This window comes from Oncorhynchus tshawytscha, linkage group LG02 (assembly GCF_018296145.1).
Source record: "Oncorhynchus tshawytscha isolate Ot180627B linkage group LG02, Otsh_v2.0, whole genome shotgun sequence".
Lineage (NCBI taxonomy): Eukaryota > Metazoa > Chordata > Actinopteri > Salmoniformes > Salmonidae > Oncorhynchus > Oncorhynchus tshawytscha.
The window spans coordinates 73,682,120-73,706,275 of record NC_056430.1 but is presented as its reverse complement, the minus strand read 5'-3'; the positions used below and the strand labels follow the sequence as shown (position 1 = coordinate 73,706,275).

At 44.2% G+C, this 24,156-nt stretch overlaps 1 protein-coding gene across 1 annotated transcript in view; it reads left to right on the top strand.

Annotated features, from left to right (window-relative positions):
- Positions 1-24,156, top strand: part of rbm20 (RNA binding motif protein 20) — a 71,976-nt gene that overhangs the window by 25,294 nt on the left and 22,526 nt on the right. The window contains exons 2-3 of the mRNA XM_042305492.1: positions 19,613-19,850; positions 20,111-21,037. Of these exons, the coding sequence (XP_042161426.1) occupies positions 19,613-19,850; positions 20,111-21,037 (1,165 nt within the window). The remainder of the gene's footprint in view (positions 1-19,612; positions 19,851-20,110; positions 21,038-24,156) is intronic.

The following is a 24,156-nucleotide window of genomic DNA, read 5'->3' as shown; positions in this document are numbered from 1 at the left end:
CCACAGTGACATGAGAGTAGGAGGGAGGGAGGAGAGCGAGAGTGAGAGAGAGGGAGAGGGAGAGAAAGAGAGAGAGAGGGTGAAGCACCAGCTACCACAGTGACATGAGAGTAGGAGGGAGGACAGAGAGAGAGAGGGAGAGAGAGAGAGGGTGAGAGAGAGAGAGAGAGAGAGAGAGAAGAGAGAGAGAGAGAGAGAGAGAGAGGAGAGGGGAGGGGAGGGGAGGGGAGGGGAGAAAGAGAGAGAGGGTGAAGCACCAGCTACCACAGTGACAGGAGAGTAGGAAGGAGGGGAGAGAGAGAGAGAGAGAGAGGGTGAAGCACCGGCTACCACAGTGACAGAAGAGTAGAAAGGAGGGGGGAGAGAGAGAGAGAGAGAGAGAGCGAGAGAGAGGGCGAAGCACCAGCTACCACAGTGACAGTGGCATGCCCTCCTGTCGATATAGCTGGGCCCGTTCTGATTTGGGATCCAGTTTTGCCTTTTGGATCACAATTAATAAGATTATATGGACAAGGGGGGAACTGTTCCTAGATCAGCACTACTCTGAGACTTGGCCGTGGTTGCCATTTTTCTTTGGACTTTGACAAGTTTGCATGTCTTCATCCACAAAGCGCTCTGATTTCCTCAAACGTCCGTGCAGTGTAGTGAATGACGGATCATCACACTACCTTTGGACCTGCATGGCTTTGATATCCAACTGGGTTCAAATAGTATTTGTTTTCTTTTAAATCGTTTCAGCGTTTAGTTGAGACTGCCTGGAGTGTGAGAGGAACGGAATTTGTACTATTGGGACTATTTCATTTGTTTCCATTGCGCCAGGCAAGCTCAATGAAGCAGCAGCTAAATTATTTGAAAGAATGCAAATACTATTTAAACCCAGGTCTTGATATCCAGCGCTAGATGGTGATTATGTCAGGGCAAATACAACGTGTTCTGTCCACTGGCTTTCACTGAGCTGGCTTTCTCTCCTGTTGAAGATCCATTCCAGCTGTTAGCGAGATCGCTTCCTTCTTCTCATTGTTTACGTTCATTTGTGCTAATGGCTATTTGGCTATTTATGTGGCCTGAAAATGATCCCAATGGCTTCTGGGAAGGAGACATATGGGACCACATGGCTTGGCTGTCAGAATCACGTGTGTGTGCGTGTGTGTGCGTGCGTGCGTGTGTGTGTGTGTGTGTGTGTGTGTGTGTGTGTGTGTGTGTGTGTGTGTGTGTGTGTGTGTGTGTGTGTGTGTGTGTGTGTGTGTGTGTGTGTGTGTGTGTGTGTGTGTGCGTGTGTGTGTGTGTGTGTGTGTGTGTGTGTGTGCGTGCGTGTGTGTGTGCGCGCGTGTGCGTGCGTGTGTGTGTGTGTGTGCGCGCGTGTGTGCGTGCGTGCGTGTGTGTGTGCGTGTGTGTTATGCAAGGTTTTCCCTAAACTGTTTCCTCTGTCTTAACTAGGAAGCTTAACAGATCTCCATTTCCCCTGTACATTTCCCCTGTATTTCTCCTGTACTGTACATATTTCAATAGCTTTAGCTTTCACACATTAGACACCCCATCAATCCACTCTTACTGGTGAGAGAGAAAGAGTACATGAGAAGACCACTGTGACTGACCCAAAGCTTTGACTATGTACAGACTCAGTGAGCATAGTCTTGCTATTGAGAAAGGCCGCCGTAGGCAGACATGGCTCTCAAGAGAAGACAGGCTATGTGCTCACTGCCCATAACCTCCTGCCAAATGTATGACCATATTAGAGACACATATTGCCCTCAGATTACACACAACCACAAAGACTTTGAAAATGAACCCAATGTGTGCCATCACAGCAGCAATATTTGTGACCTGTTGCCACAAGAAAGGGGCAACCAGTGATGAACAAACACCATTGTAAATAGAACCCATATTTATGTTGACTTATTTTCCCTTTTGTTCTTTATCTATTTGCACATAATATGACATTTGAAATGTCTTTATTCTTTTAGAACTTTTGTAAGTGTAATGTGTTCTGTCAATTTGCATTGTTAATGTCACTTTGGTTTATTATCTACTTCACTGGTTTTGGAAATGGAAACGTGTTTCCCATGCCAATAAAGCCCTTATATTGAAATGAAATAGACTTGTTTACCTTACAGCAAGGCAGGGGTAGTTTGGTCTGTCTGTTTGGCCAACTCCTGTGGTCATAGTGTGTTGGCAAGACAACACAAAGAAATCTGGTACCAGGCTACCTCACAGCAGAAGGAATCCAATACAGTTGGAGTCAAATCCACCTTAGAAATATGAGTCATGAATTGAACCACTCCTGTGGAGAACGGCCGTGTCTAATCCATCTGACAGAGATGGAAGGAGAGAGCTTATCTTACAACGTAACTTAACTCAAGTAGGCTTAACACTCCCTGTCAGGGTGGATACGAATGAGATGTGGAAAAAATTGTCCCACAGGGTCGAGTGAGAGATCTAGAGATGTTTAGGCTATGCCTCATGTTCTCTCTCTCTCTGTATCCCACTATCTCTCTCTCCTTACTCCACTCTCTTGCTACTTTCCTGTCTTACACTCTCTCTTTTTTACCTCTCTCTTTTATTCACTCTCCTAATACTCTCATCTTTCCCCTCTCTCTCTCTCTCTCTCTCTCTCTCTCTCTCTCTCTCTCTCTCTGCCTCTCTCTCTCTGCCTCTCTCTCTCTCGTTACCCCACTCTCTTCTCCGTCTGTCCCTTGCCTCAAACTGAATTCTTCCACTGATCTATGTTCCTTCAGTCTGAGACTGCCATCGTTGAAGTCATTTGTGGTGATGTCAAAATGAGGGGTGTTGTACAAAACAAAGACAATGACACATTTTCAAACGCCTCTGTACGCCGCCTCACGTGTGTTCTGACTCTGCTCTGGCCCAAACCCATTGGTTTCTGGGACCAATCAGACTGTCTGGAATGGATTTCCATTCTATAAATCGTCTGGGAGGTATTCAGATCCAGACTCATTGCAGAGAAAAAAACTAACATCAGTGGGCGTGGCGTTTGGCTGTCTCTCTCTCTCTTTCTCTCTCTCTCTCTCTCTAGACAAGCCTTTTCCCTCTCTCTCTCTCTCTCTCTCTCTCTCTCTCTCTCTCTCTCTAGACAGACAAGCATTTTCCCTCTCTCTCTCTCTCTCTCTCTCTAGACAGACAAGCCTTTCCCTCTCTCTCTCTCTCTCTCTCTCTCTCTAGACAGACAAGCCTTTCCCTCTCTCTCTCTCTCTCTCTCTAGACAGACAAGCCTTTTCCCTCTCTCTCTTTACTTCATCCTCTCCATACTCTACTTTTCTTCCCCCTCTCCTTTCTCTCTCTTCCTCTGCTCTGAACTGATATACACGGACTGCCATGGCAAAGGGATCCTACTCATCTGTGCACAGGGCACTATCGCTTTCAAGGAGGGCATCTCATCTTTAGCAATGAGAGTACAGAGAGGTTTGCAGGCAGGCAGGCCAGGGAGAGAGACTGGAGAGGCCTTACGTCGCACCTCCTGTTGTAAGTGGCCATAGTTTTTCATGTGTGGACAGCAGGGGTGGTAGGGGTCAGGGTTGGGAGGGAGGGGGGGTGAGCAGGTGGAGGGGAAACTGCGTTCCGTTTGGCTGATGAGGCACACGTTGCCAGGGTGTGACAGGGTGTGATTGGCAGTCGCTGGCTGATGGCGCTGACAGATGGTTAAATGCTACGCTTGCTTTGGATAGAGGGACGAGGGAGGGAGAGGGAGAAGGAGAGCGAGGGAAAGAGAGGGAGAAAGAGGGATGAGGGAGAGAAGGAGAGAGAGGGACAGAGAGGGATGAGGGAGAGAAGGAGAGAGAGAGAGGGACAGAGGGGGAGAAAGAGGGATGAGGGAGAGAAGGAGAGAGAGGGACAGAGAGGGAGAAAGAGGGATGAGGGAGAGAAGGAGAGAGAGGGACGAGGGAGAAGGAGAGAGAGGGACAGAGGGGGAGATACGAATACGTCATGCTGTACTCCAAAAAAAGCTCCTGTGTTGCTGTCTGCAGAGAGGGAAGACTCCTGAGTGGCACGGAGCTGCACTTCATTCTTCAAATTGTCCAAAATGTCAGTGGAACATTGGATTTCACTGTTGTTTTGACCGTGGAATTTCATCAGAAAAAAAAGATGGCTTTTTAATCTGTCACAGGAACAGCTCAGCCAATGAAAATGGAGAATTTATTCTCCACAAGGGGACACTAGTAAAGCTATAAAAATATTTTACAACAGAACAGGAAAATTGCTTGTCAGACAGCTGTTCTAGCAATTCTCCCTTTATATTATAGCCAAAACAATTCACTGTCTGCCAAAGATTCTCCTGGTGTAGATCTGAAAGCATTGGAGAGGTATGAGCAAATACCTAAATCAGAACTATCCTGTCAGAAGCCAAGTTGGATCTGCAATAATACTGCTTATACCTGTCCAATGCTTTCTGATCTACACAATGCTTTCTGATCTAGTGCTAAATCCAGGAGGAAGGGGTTAGGTTTTGTTTTTGGGCAGGGCTGTAGTGTCGTCGACCTGATAGTGGAGCGAAGAATTGACCTATTGACCTGGAAGCGATCCCTAAGGCCACCCACTATAAGTAACGTCTGTTAGTTAGTTTTAGACATTCTCTGTCTCTCGTCTCCCATCTAGTTCCTAGGGGGCTCCTGTGTCAGTCTGCAGAAGGTCCAACCACCTTAGACACACACATGCAGAGCTCAATGCACACCTCACAATGCAAACCGCAGAGAAGCATTCGATACAGTGGATAAGTACTGACGAACCGTTTCAAAAACATTAGCTGTATTATGAGCTAGCTTCGTGCTCGGAAACACCAGCTGAAGAAATAACGCTCTACTCAGAGGCATTATCTAGCAACTGAAAAACATTAGCCGTAGGAATGTGTTGTATTCATGCATTACAGTTGTAAGTGTTGGTCCATTGAGAATCAATCAATTATTAGTTTTTCTGTTTTGGTTGATATTTTGTCTGGTTGAATTCAGACTATTTTTCTCTTATATTGCCGTTAAAGTGAGCTTGCTACTTACTACTGTGTGGTTACAATGATTGATAGTTATAATGAAGGCAATGATGGGTATAGATTAAGGTAAATCCATTGTTTATAACCTTAACTTCCTGTTTAAATAAATGTTTTACTTAATTATTGCAACAGGTGTCAGTGTATTTCCATAGTACTCTTGGGAACAATTCCTCACTTCCACTGGTAGTCAGTGTCAAACACTCATTTAGGTTATTCCACTGTGTGTTTTAGCAGGAAGGCACACACACACACGTATGATCATTTTAGCAGGAATGCTCTTAGTGCTGAAACACAGTTATGGTCCAGCTGTCTTCGACCAGAAGATTCCATTTGACCTGTGTGTTTCTCTGTGACCCTGATATCCTATGTTACACCTTCCTAATAGCTGGTGGCTGAAATAAGAGCTATGGTGTGTGTGTGTGTGTGTGTGTGTGTGTGTGTGTGTGTGTGTGTGTGTGTGTGTGTGTGTGTGTGTGTGTGTGTGTGTGTGTGTGTGTGTGTGTGTGTGTGTGTGTGTGTGTGTGTGTGTGTGTGTGTGTGTGTGTGTGTGAGTGTGAGTGAGAGACAGAGAGAGAGAGAGAGAGAGAGAGATAGAGAGAGGATTTGTGCTTGCTACCATGTGACTCAACATGTATTTGACAGAGGACAGAGGGGACGTGATGCTTGTAGTGTGTGTTACCCTAAAGTAACTGTTTTTATATTACTTAATAAAACCCCACATTTAACCTGTAACATACCTTTCTACCTTTTAAAAAGTGGAATGTGCCAATCGCTGCCATTATACTTAGACCACACACACACACACACACACACACTACCACACTACCACCCATCAGCCCCATGGAGCTCCAGTCCTCAGGATCCTGCCCATGTGTCTGTGGCCAGGATTCCTCACCCGTTCCTGGGCAGCTATAAATCAGAGGCTCCCTCAGCTGTGCCATATACCTTGTATTTGATCCCCTGGAGCTGCAAACTCAGGCTCAATCTAGCTGACCCAGACCCCCCGGACTCGTCCATACATACTTTACCCCCCCCCCCACCCTAACAAACATGTAGACCACATGATGAGTAATCTAGCTGACCCATCCATCCATAACTCACCCTCCCTCACCTCAGTGAACATGACAACCACGTGATGAGTAAAGCAGTCGAGCGTTATGTGATGGATCTGTTGAAAACTTTCATTAGGGTTGTGGAATGTGATTGACTGGTTGTTCCGTATTGGGAAAAGTCAAGGGGCACGGTTAGGGTTGATGGACTTGACAACCTGATCTGTGTCTTCTTCGTGAGATTGGGGGTTTGGGTGGGTGCGTCACAGGAGGTTGTCGGCACCTTAATTGGGGGGGACAGGCTCGTGGTAATGGCTGGAGTGGAATAGGTGGACTGGTTTGAAATACATGGTTTCCATTCGCTAATTTCCAGACATTATTATAAGCCGTCCTCCCCTCAGCAGCCTCCACTGGTGTGCGTTCGGGTGAGACAAAGACAGCGTAGCGGCGTACACCCGTGTCATAGAGATGGTCATCATCCTAAATGTGTTATTCTTTATTATATAAATTATCAACAGGCAGGTGATTTTATTTACATGTTAGTCATTTAGCAGACATTCTTATCCAGAGCGACTTACAGTAGTGAGTGGATACATTTTCATCCTGGTCCCCTGTGGGAATCAAACCCACAACCCTGACATTGCAAGCACCATGCTCTACTAACTGAGCCACAAGGGACCATTTTATCACATACTCTTTGCTTTTTCTTGCATTCTAATGCTACGTTCATTTGACCTTTATTTAGGAACAGTGGGTTAACTGCAGGCTACCTGCCATTTATGGCTGCAGTTTTTAATAATATAATAGTAATATAATAACTATCCAAAGCAACTTAAAGTTATACATGTATACATTACGTATGGGTGGCCCCACCCGGAAACAAACCCATGACCCCTGTGTTGCAACACACAGACATGATAGACAGACATGACAGAGACATGATAGACAGACATGACAGAGACATGATAGACAGACATGATAGACAGACATGATAGACAGACATGATAGACAGACATGACAGACAGACATGATAGACAGACATGATAGACAGACATGATAGACAGACATGATAGACAGACATGATAGACAGACATGACAGAGACATGATAGACAGACAGACATGATAGACAGACATGACAGAGACATGATAGACAGACATGATAGACAGACATGATAGACAGACATGATAGACAGACATGATAGACAGACATGATAGACAGACATGATAGAGACATGATAGACAGACAGACATGATAGACAGACATGATAGACAGACATGATAGACAGACATGACAGAGACATGATAGACAGACATGACAGAGACATGATAGACAGACATGATAGACAGACATGACAGAGACATGATAGACAGACATGACAGTTTAGATCAGAGATCTCCAACCCTGTTCCTGGAGAGCTACCTTCCTGTAGGTTTTCGATCCAGCCCTAATATAGCACACCTGATTCTAATTATTAGCTGGTTGATAAACTGAATCAGGTTAGTTGCAACTGGGGTTGTAGTGAAAACCTGCAGGAGGGTAACTTTCTGGGAAAAGGCTTGGAGACCCCAGGTTTATAGATTCATCAGAAAGAGAATGGTGCCCTCATATGGTTAAATCCTATCTCCACAGGGACTCCTGGAGCCACAGAGCAAAGCATTTAGTGCCATCTAGTGGGATTAAATTAGACTAGGTTAATTAAAGATTGTATTCATACAGAGGTGATGGTAGGTGGGGTTGCTTTGATTAAGGGGCTTAATTGATCATCTGTCAATTTCATTTATTTTAAAGTGAACAGGTTTGTAGGTCATAATGCATTAATTCTGCTTGTCAATATTGCTTGTCACTTTTTTTATATTAATGATGATTATTGTGATATTAATGTTGTACTTTTTAGGCAAACGTTCGTCCTCTGCAGGCACATTTCTTGGTAACTCAATATAAAAGTGTTATATTGCGCAATCAAATGGATGCTCCCTGAATGATATTTACGGTCAGCGAGGTGGGGAGTTTACCTGTAGGTCACAGGCGTCACCTTGTAGGCTGCTGTCCTGAGAGAAACTCGGTGGAAAGAACCGTGTTGCACGGTGCACTGAATTTAGGGCCTAACATTTTGGCCCAGTCATGTCCTGTTCCGGACTTTTAAAATAAGTTGGAGATAGGCTCACTAAAAGCAGTTTGTTCTCTCTCTCCCCCGGATGGGCCGCCCCGAGCTAAACTGCAACAGATGGAGGGGATGTAAATCTGTTGTATTGGCACCTCACAGAGAATAGGATGCCTGGGAGTTTAGGTAAAATGCTTATCTCTATGAGAGCTGGAAACCAATGCGCAAAAGTGGCGAGATGTCACCAAATGAACTATCCGCATGTAAATAAGTAGGCCTATAGTTGATTGATTCGAGGTTTGGCCCAATCATAATTTGTATTAATGCATAATAAGGATATATTAACAGGATATTAGACCTAGTCGTCCGAAGTGGGTAGTGTCTCAAATATCGATCGAATTTGATTTAGATCAAATTAGAGTTTTTAGAGTTTTTAGAGTTTTGAGAATTACAGTGTTGACAAACATGAGGTAGAATGATGCTATCTGGTGACTAAAAGGCAGAAAACAAATTGTACATTTTTTCTTCAAATAGCTGAACAAGTTGGAGAAAAGTTAATTGATTTAAATAGCCTATATTGATCGCATTTGCTAACGTTGTTAAGTCTGTGTCGTAGGCTTCTTATTAATTATGGTTAGTCTTCTTCTTTGTTATAATAGCATAGGTTATGCATTTTACACAACAGACTATATCAAACATTATCCAAACATGCTATGAAACTGTACAACTTAATTAAAGTTCATGTAGGCCTATTAATTTACTTTCATTAATTTGCTTGTGGACATTTATCTGATTCTGAATAGCCTAGGAAAATTGATTAAACAAAATATCTTCATGAAACACATTTGAAGATGCCATAGTATTCCTTCGATGTCAAATTCAAATACACAATCTATACGATGTTGTGAACATTCTTTTTTGGGGGTGGAAAAATAGATATATGAAGTAGGCCTATGTAGTTGTTACAAAATCATTAGTACATTGTCGGTAAACATACAGTTTTAACACCTAATAATTCAGAAAGCCGTTCGAAATATTTTGTTAATGAAATGGGTTCTTTGTAAAAAATAATAATAACAATAATAGGTAGAAGAATAGAAAGAAATTCAAGCAAATTATCAGCATACCTGCAGCTGTTTTTAATGTGTGTACAAAAAAAACGTTATGGGAAAGAAATCTCTCATTACGGTCATTGGCGTGTGTTGATATATCCATTTAGGATAGGATTTGTGTTGTTAAACCTGTTGCTAAATGTTTCCTATTATAAATGTACCTTAGGGTAAAATATTTATATAATTCTCAATATAATTGTCAGTGTGCGTGTGTGTGTGTGTGTGTGTGCGCGCACCTACCAAGGCGAATAGATGTGGATGAAATGTTATTTAAGCCGTGTTACGGGCAGTATGAGAAAGCCGAGTTGAACATATCATCTAATCATTATTTTCATATATGTTATAAAGGTAATGCACCTTTAAAAATACTATCTTTAACCGACCCGATATTCCAGCTTCTATCTAAAATATCTGTTGTGTTTTAGAAGAAGACATTTTTGTTTTTGTTTTAGGTATTTAGATGTCTTATCATTCACATTATATTACCTTGCAACAGCCAAGTAATTTAAATATAATTTATTTTAAACCTATAAAATATACATATTTTCTAAATACTGTATTTTTTTGTCACAGTGGAATCCTAGTAGAGTTGACCCTCAAAATGGCCCCCATCTCTCCCAATACATCTGGTGGTAAATAAAAAACCAGGTGGACTGGGGGACCAGCTCAGGGAAGGGCCGAGGGTAGTGGTATAGTGGTCAACTTAGCGTTAACAACATTGGACTTACATAGGGAAAGGGAGACTCTCATACAGGGACTCACAGGGCAGTGTGTTGGACTATAGAGTCAGTGCACTCTCATACAGGGACTCACAGGGCAGTGTGTTGGACTATAGAGTCAGTGCACTCTCATACAGGGACTCACAGGGCAGTGTGTTGGACTATAGAGTCAGTGCACTCTCATACAGGGACTCACAGGGCAGTGTGTTGGACTATAGAGTCAGTGCACTCTCATACAGGGACTCACAGGGCAGTGTGTTGGACTATAGAGTCAGTGCACTCTCATACAGGGACTCACAGGGCAGTGTGTTGGACTATAGAGTCAGTGCACTCTCATACAGGGACTCACAGGGCAGTGTGTTGGACTATAGAGTCAGTGCACTCTCATACAGGGACTCACAGGGCAGTGTGTTGGACTATAGAGTCAGTGCACTCTCATACAGGGACTCACAGGGCAGTGTGTTGGACTATAGAGTCAGTGCACTCTCATACAGGGACTCACAGGGCAGTGTGTTGGACTATAGAGTCAGTGCACTCTCATACAGGGACTCACAGGGCAGTGTGTTGGACTATAGAGTCAGTGCACTCTCATACAGGGACTCACAGGGCAGTGTGTTGGACTATAGAGTCAGTGCACTCTCATACAGGGACTCACAGGGCAGTGTGTTGGACTATAGAGTCAGTGCACTCTCATACAGGGACTCACAGGGCAGTGTGTTGGACTATAGAGTCAGTGCACTCTCATACAGGGACTCACAGGGCAGTGTGTTGGACTATAGAGTCAGTGCACTCTCATACAGGGACTCACAGGGCAGTGTGTTGGACTATAGAGTCAGTGCACTCTCATACAGGGACTCACAGGGCAGTGTGTTGGACTATAGAGTCAGTGCACTCTCATACAGGGACTCACAGGGCAGTGTGTTGGACTATAGAGTCAGTGCACTCTCATACAGGGACTCACAGGGCAGTGTGTTGGACTATAGAGTCAGTGCACTCTCATACAGGGACTCACAGGGCAGTGTGTTGGACTATAGAGTCAGTGCACTCTCATACAGGGACTCACAGGGCAGTGTGTTGGACTATAGAGTCAGTGCACTCTCATACAGGGACTCACAGGGCAGTGTGTTGGACTATAGAGTCAGTGCACTCTCATACAGGGACTCACAGGGCAGTGTGTTGGACTATAGCGTCAGTGCACTCTCATACAGGGACTCACAGGGCAGTGTGTTGGACTATAGAGTCAGTGCACTCTCATACAGGGACTCACAGGGCAGTGTGTTGGACTATAGAGTCAGTGCACTCTCATACAGGGACTCACAGGGCAGTGTGTTGGACTATAGAGTCAGTGCACTCTCATACAGGGACTCACAGGGCAGTGTGTTGGACTATAGAGTCAGTGCACTCTCATACAGGGACTCACAGGGCAGTGTGTTGGACTATAGAGTCAGTGCACTCTCATACAGGGACTCACAGGGCAGTGTGTTGGACTATAGAGTCAGTGCACTCTCATACTCACAGGGCAGTGTGTTGGACTATAGAGTCAGTGCACTCTCATACAGGGACTCACAGGGCAGTGTGTTGGACTATAGAGTCAGTGCACTCTCATACAGGGACTCACAGGGCAGTGTGTTGGACTATAGAGTCAGTGCACTCTCATACAGGGACTCACAGGGCAGTGTGTTGGACTATAGAGTCAGTGCACTCTCATACAGGGACTCACAGGGCAGTGTGTTGGACTATAGAGTCAGTGCACTCTCATACAGGGACTCACAGGGCAGTGTGTTGGACTATAGAGTCAGTGCACTCTCATACAGGGACTCACAGGGCAGTGTGTTGGACTATAGAGTCAGTGCACTCTCATACAGGGACTCACAGGGCAGTGTGTTGGACTATAGAGTCAGTGCACTCTCATACAGGGACTCACAGGGCAGTGTGTTGGACTATAGAGTCAGTGCACTCTCATACAGGGACTCACAGGGCAGTGTGTTGGACTATAGAGTCAGTGCACTCTCATACAGGGACTCACAGGGCAGTGTGTTGGACTATAGAGTCAGTGCACTCTCATACAGGGACTCACAGGGCAGTGTGTTGGACTATAGAGTCAGTGCACTCTCATACAGGGACTCACAGGGCAGTGTGTTGGACTATAGAGTCAGTGCACTCTCATACAGGGACTCACAGGGCAGTGTGTTGGACTATAGAGTCAGTGCACTCTCATACAGGGACTCACAGGGCAGTGTGTTGGACTATAGAGTCAGTGCACTCTCATACAGGGACTCACAGGGCAGTGTGTTGGACTATAGAGTCAGTGCACTCTCAAGGGCAGGGGTGTAGTGGTGGAGTAAACGTTAACTACATAGGAAAGGGTTGGGGTGGTGGAGTTGGTGTACAGTTAGTCACAGTGCTAGTAGAGAGACGGGCAGTAAGCAAGTCTCATGCCTCCTCAGCCACTAGACGTAGGTCATAACGTAACTACAGTAGCTGCTAGTGGGGTGTAACATAGAGAGGACTCCTACAGTGCAACCGCTGCTCCAGGTTGGTGTGACTTTTCTGTTCCTCCGGGGATGTTTCTGAGACTGGAGATGAGTATAGGAGTATAGGAGAATAGGAGTATAGGAGTATAGGAGTGTAGGAGTATAGGAGTGTAGGAGTATAGGAGTATAGGAGTATAGGAGTATAGGGTCAAGGCTGTGTTGTACAGATTGATAGCTCTCTGTAGGCTCACTGTGTTGTACAGATTGATAGTTCTCTGTAGGCTCGCTGTGTTGTACAGATTGATAGCTCTCTGTAGGCTCGCTGTGTTGTACAGATTGATAGCTCTCTGTAGGCTCGCTGTGTTGTACAGATTGATAGCTCTCTGTAGGCTCGCTGTGTTGTACAGATTGATAGCTCTCTGTAGGCTCGCTGTATTGTACAGATTGATAGCTCTCTGTGGGCTCGCTGTATTGTACAGATTGATAGCTCTCTGTGTTGTGCAGGGGTGTGTAGTGGTGGGTTGTAGCGCCCAGCCACCTATAGAGCCATTGGCGTCAGCTAATGAGGATCTTAAAACATCAAATCCAAAAATTGAATTGATATCTCTCTGTAGGCTTGCTGTGTTTGGGCAGTGGTTCTACATCTGCTCTGCATTGCTTGGTCTTTGGGGTTTTAGGCTGGGTTTCTGTATAAGCATTTTGACACATCTGCTGTTGTAAAAAGGGCTTTATAAATACATTTGATTTGAATTGGTTGGGGAAAGCATGTGCCCTCTTGTTCCACACAATTTTCACTTTTGAACTGTGCTCCCTAAATTGCTTCACTCACTCTGCACCTTGGGTCCAATTAAGTAGTATATTTCCTCTCATAAAGCTAGTGAGACTTGGCCTATTTGGTGTGTAGAACTTTATGCTGAAGGGTTCTCTTTGATGTCTTCAGAAGTCTTCTAGGTTCTAAGTGTTGTGTGGAAGGAACAATGGATCTCTACTTGAATGGGACTGGTTGAGTAACCCTGCTTATGTCCAAACAATATGGACTTATATCCGAATATTGGACTTGGTTTACTATGTCTGATGACTTACTGGTAGACACTGGGGGTTTTGGGATTTGTTGTAAAGTGGGAGTGATTTTGACTTTGTTTCAGATAGGTTTCGACTTTGTTTTGCTAGTTTGACTTTTGTCCACAAATAATGTGTTCAAATGATTTAGTTCAGATTTATTTATCAAATTATGTAATTGGTGTCCTTTTTAATTATTCAATGAATCAACATGAAGCTTTATCCCTCGCATTTTTTATTGCACTAATAATATAAGATCATTATTTTATTTGTTTGGACATAGGATTAATTCATATCATATCTACTACTCCCTAAGTCTGTTCAATTTACTATTTCAGTTCTTACATATTCATTCAAGTTCAAGTGCGTGTTCATATTTTCAGCAGGAACACTTGGCTTAAAGACAACATCTTTCAGCGTGAGACTAAAAGCAGGAACACTTGGCTTAAAGACATCTTTCAGCATGAGACTAAAATATAGTGTCAATAATATATTGAGCTAATTAATATATACTGTTTATATTCATTTAAAATATGTATGTGCTATATCCATACTATGTTCCTAGAATAGCAATCCCCAACATGCAGGCTACGTATAGTACGTTCTTGTAATGCGCCATACATGCACACACTCCATACATATAGCCATACACATATATTGTATTTACTAGCAATGTACCATATATGCACCTAGTGTAAGTTACAGAGTCCATTATGGAGACATGCTACACGGCTAAGCTACTCTGTCTTCATTTGTTATGGAGTCAACACTCATTGGGCTTTGAGACAGTCACATAACAGAAAAGGGTGGTAATGGTTAGTACAGTCATCTATCAGGCTGCAGAGGAGAGGGGGACTGTGTGTTTGAATGTTGGTGAGAAGTCTGATCATGACAAATTGGTTATACACACAGAGGAGAGGGAACCAGCTGCTCCAAATAGTGTCTTGTGTTGCATGAGAGGAAAGAGGGAACAAAGGAGAGAGAGAAGGAAAGTCGGGAGCCTAGATAGAGGGACTTACTTTTGCTGGATTGTGTTTGTTTTTGTTCATTTAGAATGATTCATTAAGAATTTGTTTGAATTTGTGAGTAGCATTAATATATACAGTATCTTCTACACAACAATATGCCATTTTGCTAGTAACACATTTGCTTGAAGCGTTGTTTGGACAAATAATTAGTGTTTCATAATAAATAAATACATTAAATAATTAGTGTTTCATAATAAATAAATACATTAAATAATTAGTGTTTCATAATAAATAAATACATTAAAATATTTGTGTTTCATAATAAATAAATACATTAAAATATTTGTGTTTCATAATAAATAAATACATTAAAATATTTGTGTTTCATAATCAATAAATACATTAAAATATTTGTGTTTCATAATACATAAACTGTTCCTTGTGTAAATGTAAGTTATTGAATGAAGTAGAACCCAACAGTATGTGTGGGAAACAATAATAATCAACCAGTTTGAATGCCCTTGTTCCTAGCATGCTTTTATCCAAAACATACACTATTATAATTATACTTATAACATACACAGTGTAGAAAACATTAAGAACACATTCCTAATATTGAGTTGCACCCCATTCATTTTGCGCTCAGACCAGCCTCAATTTGTCCGGGCATGGACTCTACAAGGTGTCAAAAGCGTTCCACAGGGAACATGGAAAAAGCAGGTGTTCCTAATGTTTTTAAACACACAGTGTATACAGTAAGTATAAGTTAAATACATATAACTTAAGTATATGTTAACAAATGTGGACATATACTTAAATAAAATACATAATTAAAAAATATACTTTTATATAAACTTTATAAAATGTATAATATTTGTGTCCTCGCAGCAGCACAAATACAAATATGTCTATTTTTAATTTATTTAAATTACTGCACATTTTCTATGAATAAAATTGTAAACGGAAAAATAGCTAATAAATTATTATTAGCTTAATTGTTTTCTGTTAGTAAAAGTTAGACTGCAATATGGTCTCTCAGCATGTTGAGAGAAACAACCCAATTCAAATGAATAACAGAATAGTGACTATATTGTTGTTTTTGAACGCAGACACTTTATGGCAATTTGACATCCTGAACATTATTAGTATGCTGTTTCTTTAAATGACTGCTTATATGAACTACATTTCCAACGTTTAACATATTATCACGTTACCATATACGTACAGATGTAGGATATTAATTTGAACACTCTTTTGTTGATGAGAATTTTCATGCACCTCGGGAAATGCAGATGAGCTTCATGAATACACTGAAAACGCGCACTAACACATGGTTGGTTACACTAACAGTATTGCAGTTTTCATGTAGCCTAATTTTGGCCAGCTAACCAACGATTAAACAACATTATGGACTAAATGTTTAAATTCTTTTACTGCAGGATTATTTTGCTTTGACAATACTGGTGAAATTAAGATCCAACACCTGTATGCAGCATAACAATGCCAGGGAGCTCTCCGCCCTTCCCTGCTTATAATAACTACTACTAATTAATGATGAAGCATGTGACCATACCCACAGCACGACACCGTCCCGTCCACATTGTTACACCATTAAAAACAGGAGCATGAAATAGTTTCACACGAGAACATGACAAATCCCACAGTTAAAACTAGTCTGATTTGATTGAATGTATAGGATTGAATATTGCTAATAGTGTTATGGGTGACTAATAATTTGTATTTGGGATGTATTTCTGTATTATATTTATTCACAATGTTGTCTCTGATATAGTGATTTATGAGATCTTAATTCTATAATAGCTCACCCCCTACATCGTTATTGTGTTTCTAAAAACCGAACACCTTCAACTATGCACTCAAGGTTGAGCTTGTTGAACCGTGGCGACATAAGCTAAGGCAGCAATGACGTCACCCTGTGTGTGCGAGAGTCTTTTTCTGGCGTATAGGAGACTGGGTCCAGTATTTATGACATGGTAAGAGATTCCCAGCAGACAGCAGACACACAATAGGACCTCAGACAAGCATTTGGGCCTAATAGTCTAGTCAGTTACAAGGTCATTAGCAAAACAACAGGGGACTCAGTGTTTTTTAAAAGCAACAATTTATTCCTCTGTAATATAAAAAACATGTTTAACTCAATGATAATGCAATTACTTAGGTACTATTTAATACAACGTTGTTGCTTTAGTTAATACACAGGTATAAGAGCAACTTACCATATGTAGAGTCATCTTCAGCTGAGGATCGCTCCAGAGAAATTCAGTGTGACATTCATATTGTCATCAGTCAGTGTAATATACACTCTATCCATCTCTGATTGGTGTAAAGGCCCCCGATCCTTTAGAGCACATCTAATGATCTATTATCAGATCACGCTCCAATAACCCTAACACCTGGTTTGAATTTATTAACGATTGTATGACAGGCAGACACACACACACATTCTTCAGGGGGCATCTAATGATGGCTTATCATATTACGCTCCAATATCCCACCACCTGATTTTAATGAATAAATTACTGTCCGGGACGACTTGAAACCTGAGTCTTACACGGCACCCTATTCCCTATGGGGAGGCCGTCATTGTAAATAAGAATTTGTTCTTAACTGACTTGCCTAGTAAAATAAAGGTTAAATAAAATAGAATAAATGTAGAAAGCTACTTTTAAGAGGGCCCATTGTAAAAAGTAGTAGTATATAGAAAATAAAGTGCAATTTGAGATGCATCCATGGATCTATACCTCTACTACTAAATCTGTTTTGTATTACAAGATCTGGACAGGTCTGAAGTGGCCTGGCCAGCAGCACTCAGCGAGCCAGACCTCGGTTCAAATAGTACTTTCTGTCTTTAAAATACTTTAGCCGTTTGATTGAGCTTTGCCCTGAATGCCAGGTGGGCAGGGTTGGAACTTTTGGGACTATTCCATTGGTCCCAAACTATTTGAAAGAACCAAATACTATTTAGACCCAGGTCTGCTCTACTCAGATCCAGCTGCCTCAGTAAGAGCCGAGGCCATATTTGTCTATTAAGGGCTGTGTGTCAGAACAGATGAGAGACTAGTATTTTTAGCAGCGAGTCATCGGCTGCGGCAGTGTTTATATGATCCATCAGCGTGCTTGTACTGATAAGAGTGTGTACAACATGCAGCACAGGGGGCTGACCACCCTGTCAAGTGTCCAAGAGATCTAGTTCAACACTTAATTATGTAGCTTTTAAATAAAGTACATATTAGTATTAGTGCTCAAAGCATCTTGTGGAAAGACAACAATATCCTGCAAAGTATTTTAAGTTATTCAATCTTTTTGCTTCCTTGCTTCCTTTATAAACCTGTATTTATAAATCACCTCTCATATTGTCCTATGCTCTAACACAAGTCACCCTGCTTATCCACCTATACCGTGACAATCACAGTCTTTATCCGTTTACTGGCTGACATGACATAAACAGCTTCATCTGATCTGGGCAGCTAGGCCTATAGTCTGGTCTGTTCTGACTGAGACAGAGTGTATCATTGTGACATTACTGGCACTTCAATCTCAGCTAACAGAAGGACAACGAGGGGCAACCGGGGCAGTTGTTGTTTGTGTGGTTTAACAGCGTGCAGGCCGTAAAGCAGGACTTTTAAAGATGGCTACGTATACTACTACAGAGTTAGCGTGTGGTGGTGTTGCCAGGGTGAAAAGACAGACAGGCAATTAAAAGGGCAGCTGCTGTGGGGTCCTAAAGTCTTAGCCTCAGTACAAGCTAGTATGTAATTTAACACGAAGCTCTGGTGCCACGGTGCAAACAAAGTATGATGATGTTATACAGTAGCATGTAACATGTACGACCAAAGTCATAGTGATATGATAAACACAGTAATACTGTATGAGGATGTCAATATGAGGTCATCTTGTGACCGTTAAGTCAAAGCGGTTAATTGTCCAAGTTTGAGTTAAGTCACAGGGGGACATGTGTACTATCAGAAGTGTGTAATACAGTATGCTAATATCAAGATGTCTCTAAAAAATGTAAGTTGCAGGTGCACTATAACTGTGTATGATGTTAGACTATTTTGTGAAATAAAGAGTAGCCTAATACTATGGAATAAATATTATTTGAATAATCTATGGAATAGTGATGGCATACGATCGTTCAAATGTGATCGGTTGTGAAAATGGTGAAATGTCAATAACAAAATCCACTCCGTGGTCTATAATATAACTGATGTCTAATTTAGCGACAGCACTGACGTGATGACTTTATGGTGTGGAAATGTACCTCTTCGTAAGACCATATGACAACTCTACAAGCCAGTAGCACCACAAACCAAGAGGTGCTAATCCTCACAAAGATTCAGTTGCTTCTCCGTGTTCCGAACGAAACCACAACGATCTAAATATCTACATTAGTCTCTTGTCCATATTTCACAATTTGAACCCAGCAGACGCCACACAGACGCTTCACCCTGTGAAGAAGCTGTGTTGTTACGTTTCACAAACAAAATGCCCCTTATGTGGCGCTATAGACCTTCATGTGTGTGAGAAAACAACATGGCTGCTGTGTCCATCAATGTCTAAAACAACTTTCTCTTGGGACCTTGCCCACCCCTAATCCAATTGGTCTCTCACCTTCTAGTTCTAGAGTGTTGGATCGGGGCTGATGGTTGGTCGGGTTGGGCTGTGTCAAGTCATGGGGTTCTATATATGATTTGATTGATAGTGCAAGATACTAAATTTAGCCAGCATGTGAGCACATTCATCAGAACACGAAAGGACAGGGCCCAGTCAAAAGCGTTTACATCCGGGAAGGGTCTGGGGTTGTGTGGTGGGTATGTTGGTATGTGGATAAGTGTTCATGTGTACAGCTGGTTGCAAAACTTTGTTGTCTCGTTTAACCATTCGCTTGGTGCGAAACAAGCTGTTACTGCTACCGGTTCCTCTATAATGCAATGGTCTATGACTCTGATACGAATTGTAGTTCCTCCACAGAAGCTAAATGTTAAGGCTACATAATGTATTTATTTATTCGTTTTAAACAGTGGGACCCAAATCTCTGATTAAAAGCTGTGTTTTATAGCTACGGTTGTTTACATTTTCTCATCCATCTTTTCCCTGTTTGTTTCTAGCACCAGCGTGTCCGACGGCAATGATAACAAGCCCCAGCCAGTGGGTGGTGTCCAGGGCCAGCTGAGTGGTGGGGGTGGGACCCACCAGAACCACCAGAACACACAGCTCCTCTTGACACCCGCCAGTATCCAGCTAGCCCAGCTCCAGGCCCAGCTCACCTTCCACCGCCTTAAACTGGCCCAGAGTGCTGTGGGGGGCAATGCAAACTCTGCAAACGCAGCCAGCATCCTCAATCAGGTCTGTTACAGAATTGATTGGTTTGCCTGTATTTTCTTTTGGTACTTTGGAATGCAAGCTTTTATTTTCTCAATTTTACTTTTATTTCCTCAATCAGGTCTGTAACAGGGCTGGTTGGTTTTCTTATATTTACATATCTTGGAATTTTATTCTGAGATGCAAACTCTTGTTTTCACACACTTTTTAAGTGTTTCAAGTGTTCACACTTTTTGTCTGTTTTCGAGACTAATGTTTTTGAATATATCTTCTCCCTCAATCAGGTCCTTGCCAATGTGGCCATGTCCCAGCCCCTCTTCAACCAGCTCCGCGCCTCGGCCATGGTCAGTAATCCCCAAACAGTTGGTGGTGGTTTCCACTCCAGTGCCCTAGCCTTCCAACTGCCTCCACCACCGCCGCCACCGCCGCCACCGCCGCCACCCCCCAACTCTGCCCTGGGGACTTTGGTAGGGGCCGGATTCAACCAGAATCATGGTAATCTGAGGCTGAACCATTACGGAGGTGGGGGTGTTTCTGGGAACCAACAGCAGCAGCTACAGGCCAACCAGCATGGTGGATCAGACTACAGCAAGAAAGCTGGCTCAACATACCCTTCAGATATGGATAGGCGTCTCCAGTATGGCTTCACAGGGGGGACGTCGGTGGCGTTGAGTGAAGCTGGAGAGGGACAAGGACAGTACGTGCCAATCATGACTCAGGCAAAGAGTACAAACCAAGGCTTTCAGATTGACTTCTATGGTCAGAGTCAACAACAACAGGCTGGGTTCGGTGTTGGGAATCAAAACTATCAGAACAAGAACGCTTTTAATGAGCAGCAGTGGAAAAGCCCAGGTAACATGAGCCACGCGGGAAAAGGGTTGGACATGGTTTCCAATACTGCCACAGTATGGAGGGGGACTGGGCAGCCAGTCCGTGCCAGAGAGGATCTGTACAATCCAGAGGAGCCAACCTCTGACCCCAAGTTCAATTCCGGCGGTGGGGAAATTACTTCCTCGTTCGGAGAAGGCATGGGTGGCACCAAGGGGTTTGTGGGATACCACAAGCAGCCCCTGCAGGGGGGAGAGGAGATCCTGTCTACAGGTGGTTCCGTACAACTCCAACCTCACCAGCTGAATGACTTCCACGCCGTGACGCCATCCCACCTGCCCCACCAGTGCACCATCTGTGAGAAGAAGGTCTATAACCTCAAGGTGGGTGGAGCTCACTGGACGGGGATTATATCATTTCCTGTGGACAGTATGTCACTTCCTGTGGAGAAATATGTTACTTCCTGTAAAGTCTAGACTAGAGAAATACTTAATTACATTGAACAAGCTTGGTGACACTCCTATTAGAATGTATTGCTCTTTGAAACTGAGATGCAGGCATAGACGACGTGGGATAACATATGGTTTTATTCTAGTGAACATATATCGTCAATGCGTTTAAATTTTCATGTACTGTAGTGTGTTAACCATAGAGATCCTATTAACTTACTAGAGGGGCTATGACATAAACCCTCAAAGTTCCAGAATGGAGTGAAAATTGCAGCCATATTGGTCAGGGAGAAATCCAAACCAGTCTGATTGGAATGAATGGCAGCAGAGGCATAATCCTGATTTTAATTATGCAGGAAAATAAAAGTAAGGCGTGTGATATATCGGAAATTGTGTAATAGAATTATTGTCAACCTAAAATATTGTCATATAATTATATATACAGTTTATACAGGTTTTATACCAATTTTCTGTATAAATAGCCTCTAAAATGATCAGGAATCAAGGTAAGACCCAGGCGCAGACTGTTGAGGTAACAATGTTTATTGTCGCAACAGTGGCAGACAAAGACAAGTCAAGGCAGGCAGGGGTCGAAGATCCAGGGTAAGGCCAAGGTAACAGGATGGCAGGCGGACTCAGGGTCAGGGACAGGCAGAGTTCAGTAATCCAGAGGTGGAGCAACAGCACAGGACGGCAGGCAGGCTCAGGGTCTGGGACAGTCAGAGAGGTCATGTGGGCAGGTACAGGGTCAGGACAAGCAGAGATCAAAAACCAGGAGGACGAGGAAAGAGAGGCTGGGAAACGATAGGAGCTGACAGGAAAACGCTGGTTAGCTTGAACGAACAAGACAAACTGGCAACAAACAGACAGAGAACACAGGTATAAATACACAGGACATAATTGGGAAGAGGGGCGACACCTGGAGGTGGGTGGAGACAAGCACGAGGACAGGTGAAACAGATCAGGGCGTGACAGTACCACCCCACTTCTAGGGACGCCACCTGGCATTCCACCTGGGCGTATACCTCGTTGACCGGGGTGCCGGCGGTGAAAGTTGGTGATGAGGGCCGGGTCCAAGATGTCTTTAGTGGGAACCCAGCACCTCTCCTCCGGGCCATAACCCTCCCAGTCAACCAGGTACTGGAAACCCCTGCCCCAGGGTCAAACCCTCAGGAGGCCTCTCACCATGTACGCTGGCTGGCCATCGATGACACAGGGGAAGAATGGGCCTAGAAACAGAAGACAAGGGGCAGTCAGACATGGTTTTGACTCTAGACACCGAAAAGGTAGGAAACATACGGAGGGTACAGGGTAACAGAGGACAAACAGCAGAGGGGCTAGTGATCTTGGAGCGGGGGAGACAGGTCTCGGCTTCCGGGGGTGTAGCCGCTGCCCTAAAGTGACGTGCCAGTGCCTCAGACTTGACTTCCTTGGATACCGGTCGATGCTGCAGAAGCGCAATGGCCCGGGCCTTACTGAACCCCTTCCGGAGGTCCTGGTACTCTGTGGAGCTTGCGGAGAGGTCCGGGGATATTTCCAAGCCCCCAGGAAGATGTAGGCAGAGCTGACTTCAGGCAACGAGTGTGGCAGGACAGGCTCCAGACCACAATGGCACCAGTAGCCCAGTCAATGGAGGGATTGTGTCGCTGGAGCCAATAGAATCCCAATACCACGGGAACTTGCAGAGACTCAACCAGCAGGAATTGGATAGCCTCGCTGTGGTTCCCGACACTCGTAGGCTGACGGGGGTGGTCTGGTGGGTGACCCAGCCTATAGAGTGCCCGTTCAGCACTCTAACACCCATGGGAATGGAGAGGGGTTGTGTGAGGATGCCCAGCTCGGACGCCAGGGTATTGTCCAGGGGGACTCATATCGGCCCCCGAGTCCATGAGCACCTGGAGAAACATGGACTGATCGCCCCACAGCAGGGTGGCATAGAGAGGGAGGCGAGTAACGGGAGAAGAAAAATTCTCTCTCAGACCCACCAGTGTACTCACTCCAACGAATGAGATAGCTCTCTTGAAGGGACAAGTAGACACAAAATTACTAGCAGTACCGCAATACAGACAACTCTGGGTCGCAAGTCTGCGTACGCGCTCGGCTGGAGGCAGCCTAGTCCTGTCGAGCTGCGTCGGCTCGGGAAGAGGTGAATCGGCAGTCTCCGGGGGCTGTTGGAGAGATTCGGGTAAGCACAGATTCTTTCGGGGACTTCCAGAGTTTATCAGCTGCAAGGTGGGATCCCTAAGTGAGCGATTGGGACTGCAATCGAAACTCTTCTGCCTCCTACGTTCCCGTAGCCAACCATCGATCTGGATGGTTAAAGCGATGAGTGAGTCGATATCCGTTGGTAGTTCTCCGGCTGCCAGCTCATCCTTTATTTCCTCCAACAATACATGCAGGAATGTGTCGAATAGCGCTTCCGGGTTCCAGGTACCCTCGGCTGCTAGCGTGCGGAACTCCACCGCATAGTCTGCCACATTGAGGGTGTCCTGCCGAAGCTGGAGTAACTTCTGGGCAGCCTTTTCCCGGACATCGGAGCAACGAACACCTTTTTCACCTCCGCCACAAATACCTCCAGACTGAGGCAGATGGCAGATTATTGCTCCCACACCGCTGTGGCCCAGACGAGAGCCCTCCCGAACATCAGCGTAATTATATACGCTCTTCGAGGGGAACGAAAAAGGCTGCAGCTCGAAAACGAGGGAGCACTGGGAGAGAAAGGCCCGGCAGGTTCCGGAATCTCCATCATAGCGCTCTGGTGGAGGTAAGCGGGGTTCCCGGGAAACCGGGGTGACGGTGCTGCTACCAGCCGGGTTACAGAGGGGCTGGGAGGTTACCATCATGATTGGCTGCCTAGGAGGTAACCCACGGACTTGCTCCCGCAAAATGTCCAATGGTTGGTCGTGACATTCGGCTGTAACCTGGAACCCCTCCACCATACCACAAAGCAACTCCTCGTGCCTACCAATGGCGGATCCTTGGGAGGAGATGGCATGGCGGAGCTGGTCCAGGTCTGCTGGGTCAGTCATGGCCAGTTCGTACTATCACGGATC